Here is a 7279-nt window from a genome sequence, read left to right as displayed (position 1 = left end):
GGTAATTAAAGCTGTTCTAATTCCCAGCATCTGTGTCCCCATATTGCATGGAATATTAGCTGAGCCAGTCTGCTTTCACTTCTCTCCAGAGGGGAGGCAGTGCTTATATCCCTGTGCTGTTAATATCACATATATTCAATTAGAAATATGACAAGGTTACTAAAGGATGCCACTGTTCTGAATGGCAGTTCTTTCACTTTGGTTATGAGTCTTTATTTTGAAATAAAACTGTGAATATATGTCCGTAGCTTTAATGAGAAACGCCCCTTTTCTTTTTTTTTCTTTTTTGGAACACAAAACTTAACTAAAGTGTATAAATCACATCCTCTGAAACTGACACAGATGCTTGCCTCAAAGACCTGATGTAAATCAAGTCTTTCATCCACCAAAGGGGTATTTTTTATTTTTTTTTCTCTGTGTAAAGTTGGCAGCCAAAAAAAAAAAAAAAAAAAACAGAAGCCTTGGCCGATATCGTTGGGAGTCTGCAGGCAGTTGAGGCTTTGGGAAGTGTTTGCCTAGGAATGATAGTCTAAATGCCGCAGCAGAAACAGCTTTAGCTCGATGTGACATGAGTGTAACCAAGTGACAATCAACAGATGGTGCTCTCCACTGTAGTGGATTGGAATTGAGGTACTGGAGACGAGATGCTGCCTGGTAATGATGGCTTCTTTTCTACGGCTGTCAGGAAACCTGTGAACACAGGAGACAATAGCATGCACATTAGCAGGGTTCCTTACACCCTCCACCCCAACTGACAACAGAGAAGCAAATTAGCAGGGTTCCTTACACCCTCCACCCCCCTCTGACAACAGAGAAGCAAAGATGCTTAATGAAGCCGACACAGTTATGCAGTGTCAAGATGGATTTTTAAATGACTACCCGCGAAAGCCTCAAAACAAATGCAAGTCATGTAAAGTTAACTACATTAAAGTCACATTCATCAGTGTAGGTAAAATAAATATTGTTCAACTGAGCTGAATGGACTGTCAAGGGTGGGGAGGAATGTGCAATAATGTGTCAAGAGAAAGACAGCCAAATAGTTCAAGGTACTGATACAGAGTTTTTATATTTCCTGCCCCCCAATACCTCACAAAACTTATGCATATTCTCCGTATTCCACAATTTATAGAGATTTCATTCATTTATTTTGTCTTAACTGTGCTTTGGTTTGACAAGAAAACATAATGTGCTGGAATGAACTGTAAAGTGGTGACTCACTGAAAACAAATCAGAACCAGTTAGTGCTTTCCTCCAGGAGTGATTTGAATTAGTCACGATACCTTAAAAAAATACAATGTAGCCACTTAGTACAATAGATACACGTTTTATCAATCTTCCTTCTTATTTTTCACATTTTAACTAATATGATTCACCTTGCATGTTTCTATTACTGTTAAAGAGAACATAATGTAATTGTATGTAAAAATAATGTGATATCTTGTAACAATTGTAAGTCGCCCTGGATAAGGGCGTCTGCTAAGAAATAAATAATAATAATAATGAATTGAATGTAAACACTTGCAAACTTGTTGTGTGTGTTGCATTGTCAGGACTGTTTTAATGAGAAAGGGGAATTCTTAAGTGCAAGTCACAGTACTAGTCCTTTAATACAGCCCAAACTGGGGTCCAAGGACCCCTGGGGGGCCGCGGGATGGTTTCAGAGGGGCCGCAGCACATACAAAATGTTTTCTCCCAAATGACCCTGACAAAGAAATGACCCTTCACATAATGAAAGCAGTAACACTTCTCCGGTACAGCAAACAACTTCTCACACAAGAGGGATCAAAATCAAAATGTCGGGGGGGGGGTCCTCAGTCAGGAGGCCTCATGTCAGGGGGGGCCTTGAGCCAACACAGTCTGGGAAACCCTTCTTTAACAGACTGAAGGTGATTAGAGCTGCAATGAAGGGTACATTTTCACCTTCGAAGGTCTGGAACACCTTACCGAAGGAAGGTTCGAACCGTCAATGGTACTCATTTGCATAATTTACCAGTGACGTCACCATAGCTACTTGTTTATATTTGATTGAAAATCCTATTTTACAGTTAATCCATATAAATGGAATAACACATTCACATGTAGTTATACAGAACAGTAATCATGTTTTTGTAATTTAAATAAAAATAAAAATACAGTAAGCTTGCAATGCAGCCAATTAAAAGAATTGGAGCGGACAAAGCTTTATTTAACAGTCACCGTTCCAAGCAGGTTATCTGTCACATTTTACTACTACTAAAAATATAATAATAATAATAATAATAATAATAATAATAATAATAATAATAATAATAATAATAATAATAATAATAATATGAACTTATGCTTGTCAAGTGACCTCGGAGACTGGATGTGCCCCGATGATACAGCAACACAGTCGCATGCACAGTTTGCATTCAACTTTTTTTTTTCGTCTGAGCATTTACAAAAAAATCCCAAACAGCAGAGTTTTGAGACATATAGCTTATTCAATATAGCTTATTGTATGCTACACAATGCTTTGTTGTCGAGACGGCGAAAGAAGAAAGTAAAGTTCTGCCTCTGGATAACACGAACTGGAGGGGAGAGGGGCGGACAGTGCTGTTTTCTAAATTAATATTATTAGTGTTAGCGTATATTTTGTATGTTTCAAACAGATTCTACCATGACATTTGTATTACACTGTCTTCTACACTAGGTATTCAGTACATATTTTACTGAAGCACTACAACCGCTATAGGTACCCCCTCACCAGTGTTTTGGCATATACACAGCGGCGCCATATAGCGTTGCTACGTATAACAATTTGGTAGTGGATTTTAATACAACAACTTTTGGTTACGTAATATGCATTATACAAATCAAAAGATCGAATTTTACTTGTGTGACATTTAATGTGTGATTTATAGCAGTGGTTCCCAAACTTTTGATTGTCACGTACCCCCCTTCCAGACAACAAATGAATATCCCAAAAGTATGTCATTTTTTAAATACTCAATTTTTACCATCCGTTGAGAACAAATCACATGACCTTAACAACACTGACCTATTGCCATAGCGTTCGCTCTGCGCCCAACCTCCAGATAGACAATCTGTTGGCTCTGATTTGCGGATTTGTGTTTTCATTGACAAACTGACTCAAGGCTGGAAACTAGACGTCTTGTGCACCCCTGGGGTGTTTGGGACCCGCTTATTTATCCTATTCACACATTGTCAAACCGTTTCTGTTAACAAAAAAACAAACATACAGTGCGTGAATGTCGCCTGACAAACTTCGAAGGTTTACAACTAATTTGAATTCCTAGCTAGCGAACGAACCTTTGAACACAGCCCTAGAGGTGATTATCAGAGGTTCTGGACAGGCAGCTGATTTTACGGGATACTGCCTTTCCTTGAGGACGACTGGACAGACGCAGGCTGGAGGTGTGTATGCAGTAGAGATGGGCAAGGAGATTGCTTCAGAGCTGTAGTCTAAATCCTGACTCATTTTGTAAGGAGTGTGTCTGAGCGACAGTCACCATCCCGTTTGCAATGTGAAACATGCCGTTCAAAGACACCTCCAATAAAAGATTGTGCTAAACTTCAAGGACATGCTACAGGTGTGCATAGCGGAACTATTCACTACAATTCAAGAACATGCTGCAGGTGTGCATAGCGGAACTATTCACTACAATTCAAGAACATGCTGCAGGTGTGCATAGCGGAACTATTCACTACAAATCAAGAACATGCTGCAGGTGTGCATAGCGGAACGCCACACTACAACAGTGAAGGGCTCAAAGAGAAGATCACAGATTTATTGTGGAAGGTTTCTCCCTGCTGATACTGTGCACAAGAAGATCACAGATATATTGTGGAAGGCTTTCTCCCTGTTGATACTGTGCACAAGAAGGATGGGTACAGATTATCTCTTGATCTATACTCGCCCCAACAGAGCTTCCTTCTCGTCTTTTTTCAATAAACAGGTGCTGTTTGTTACTGATACTGTCTTTCTTATGCATAATATTGCCTAAGCCAGCTCTGTTTCACTATAAGGCTCTGGTCTGGTGCTGTCCCAATCTAAACTCATCACTCGAGGCGGTGGCGTAGCTAGGGAGTGGTTTTAGGGGTTTGACCCCCCCCCCCCCCCCGTCCGAAATTCATTATTCAACAACGTTGAAGAGAAAAAAACGTCAGTCACCTGCGACACTGTAAACCCCTGTCCCAACCAATGTAAGCTCTGACCCGTGAGCTGTTTGCATCGCTGCCCGTCTAAGCACACTTAAACAAATAATAATAATAATAATAATAATAATAATAATAATAATAATAATAATAATAATAATAATAATAATAATAATAATGACGGTCACTTGATCAAAAACAAATCCATGTTTGGAAGGTTACTAGGCATCCTCTGCTTTTGACCAACTCTGAGGACAGCTGGTTTTTAGTCCCTGTGACAGAGAGCGAATGAATCTGAATCAACAATCTCCCTCTCGACCTGTGAGGGCACTGTACAACAGGAACTGCGTGCCTCGTACTGAATGGTTGGGCAGTTCATTCCAGGGGCAGTCGGAAGGTGGCCATTCAGGAAGGGCCGGGGCGTCATGGTACCAGGAGTCCTCGCCCTAGTACGGTGAGCAAAGTTTCAGAATTGGAGGAGACGTGACTGAACTAGCTATCGGAGGGGCGGGGTACTTTAGGGGGGTGTGACGCCGTAATCGGTTCCTTGGTTGTGGTTAATATGGTTAACTTTGTGTCTGTCGTTGTTGAAGCAACTACATCACCTGTACACCTGAGCACTGCAAATCACTCGTTCACAGTCCCGAACAAATCATGTTTTAAAGTATAAACGGCTGAGACCTAGAAGTACTCGATACGTTTGCAATGAAAAACAGGAGGATGGATCTAAACATCAGGTAAAGCAGGTTATTCTTTCAGTTATTTAATGTGTATGTTTAATAACTGCATAGCAGTGGTTCTAAATGTGATTGTGAGGTGAAACATCACGGTTCTTAATAGGGCGATTTCGAATACATTGCACGTTTAGAGTGTAGTTCATTTTTACTTACAGAAACATTTTAATAAATTATTACATAACTGCAAAAATCTCCATCCCCTCCTCCCCTGAAACAAAATCCTGGCTACGCACTGACTCGAGGCATTACAAAATAGAATAGAGCCAGTTCATTATAATAGTTAATCATATGCTCATAAATCGATCATACCAAAATGATCTACATCCTCTAATAACACACCTCATACACTATACTGTACAATGCAAAATTAGTTCTATATGCCTTTACTTTGGTATGTGGTTTCAAGTTTTAATGATTATTGTGCACAGACTCGTATTATTATATCATTAAACAAAATTTGGAATCGCCAATTTATTTATTTTTTTCACCCCATTTTCTCCCCAATTTGAAATGCCTGGCTCACCGCTGCAACCCCCGCGCTGATTCAGGAGGGACGAAGGGACGTTTCCGGCCAGTCTACAGGGGTCGCTGGTGCGCGGTGAGCTGAGGACACCCTGGCCAACCTAAGCCCTCCCCACCCCGGGCGGCGCCCAGACAATTGTGTGGCGCTCCCTGGGAACTCCCGTCCACGGCCAGAAATGGAATAGCCTGGACCCGAACTGGTGATCTCCAGGCTATGGGGCGCATCCTGCACTCCACGTGGAGTGTCTTTCCTGGGCATATTCGGAAGCTTAGCATTGATTCCAATAAAGTGCAGTGCAGTAGAACCCCAGTTACAAGGCTGAAATGTCTGAAACTCTGAAACATGCATTCTTTGAATGCAAGGCTGTAACGTCTGTGTACTGTAGTCATAATGGGTCAATAGCAATGTACTGAATTTAGTACGGAGATGGGGACTAAACAGAATGCTAGCTGATACAGTACTATCTAAAGATCATCTCCAGTTATCTGTCTTAATACCAATTGCAATGTAAAAACTCACACTGCTGACTTGGGGATCAATTCATCCCGAACTTCAGTACAGGCCTCGGGTTAAACTCATCATTCCCTTCCTGTTTGGGAGTGTCAGTGGGTGGAGGAGGGGGCAGAATGAATGATTCTGTATTCCTTCTATGTTCCCTCCTACTTGTAAAGAAGAACTATTATCAGCGTTGTCCTCACAATATCTATTGCATTTGAATATACCTCAGTAAATCAAAATTGTGTACTGTTGCTGAAATACATTAATTCTAAAACTAAACTTCAAACAAATCGTGTAGACAAGACCTGTTGCAATTAATACATTTTATTCTTACTAATAATTTGTTTAGGAAGAAAACAATATTCAAACTAATTAATTATAAAGTGTATAAATGTCTCACTCCGATTGAATATATTATTTCAGGTGTGGCCACGCATATTTTATGAGTAACTACTGGAATGAAGTAACAAGTTAAATATAATCTGATCCGCTCATGTGGATATCTCTATATATGTTTTAGCGATTGTGAATCTGAACTGTAAATCTACCTCCCGACCTGGAAGGGTGCTAAGTAAGGTTGCTGGTACGCTTTCACAGGGATGGGCCGACTCGATGGTAGGACAGAACAGGAAGTCGGCCATCTTGGTAAAAGGACAGAGCTGTAAGATTGCTGAACAACTGTATTGTGATAAGCTGTAGGGCGCACAGCGATTGGATAGAGCGTGGTGCCGTACTGATCATGGGGAAGAGTTTAGCAGTACAAAGGGGACACAGCTACGTAGAGTATGGTCCCTTACATTGACACATTAGCAGACCGGAGCACTACTGTGTTTGTTGTTGTTTTGTGTAAGCAGATGGAAACCGATTTTCGATCTGAAGCCACGGAGCCAGCACCACCACGAAGAGCATCTGCACTGCCACTTCACTTCCAGCTGTTACAGCACCACGGAGCATGGGCACTTGCACCCTGGAACAGCATTTATTGTTTCTTGTTTTTGGGACCTCAAGCCCACTGTTTAAATACCCAATACCATGGCTGGTAGAGGGGATAGTTTATTTTAAATAAACCAGGACTTTTTGTAAATACACCCTCTGTTGTGGACATTGTACCCTTACCACACCACTCACATCCTGACAGCGATATATTTACAAATGTCTTCATTTAATCATTTAAGACACAAATACAAAATAAGTGACATTTTACAGCCAGTTATATTCATTGCATTTTATTGAATTACTGGTAGTTGGAGAATACATTTAGCAGTGCTGCTCATACGACTTAGTACTGAAGTTAGTCTAAAGAATTGCTGGACTAACTTTGTACCTGCTTTACACACCTCTAGGGGGCAGACGGCTGTTACATTGTGTTCATTGCAATTGA

At 40.8% G+C, this 7279-nt stretch overlaps 1 protein-coding gene across 2 annotated transcripts in view; it reads right to left on the bottom strand.

Moving 5' to 3' along the window:
• Positions 1-211: 211 nt before the first annotated feature.
• The window catches only part of LOC131702124 (chemokine-like protein TAFA-5), a 100978-nt gene continuing 93910 nt past the window's right edge, over positions 212-7279 (bottom strand). Inside the window, exon 6 of one of the 2 annotated variants that reach the window (XM_059004152.1) lies at positions 212-690. In XM_059004152.1, coding sequence (XP_058860135.1) covers positions 516-690 — 175 coding nt within the window. In that variant the 3' untranslated portion in view covers positions 212-515. The remainder of the gene's footprint in view (positions 691-7279) is intronic. The other variant, XM_059004153.1, reaches the window with a different exon arrangement.

The sequence above is a fragment of the Acipenser ruthenus genome, chromosome 29 (assembly GCF_902713425.1).
Source record: "Acipenser ruthenus chromosome 29, fAciRut3.2 maternal haplotype, whole genome shotgun sequence".
NCBI lineage: Eukaryota > Metazoa > Chordata > Actinopteri > Acipenseriformes > Acipenseridae > Acipenser > Acipenser ruthenus.
The sequence above is the reverse complement of the archived record's forward strand: the minus strand, read 5'-3'. Positions and strand labels throughout refer to the sequence as shown.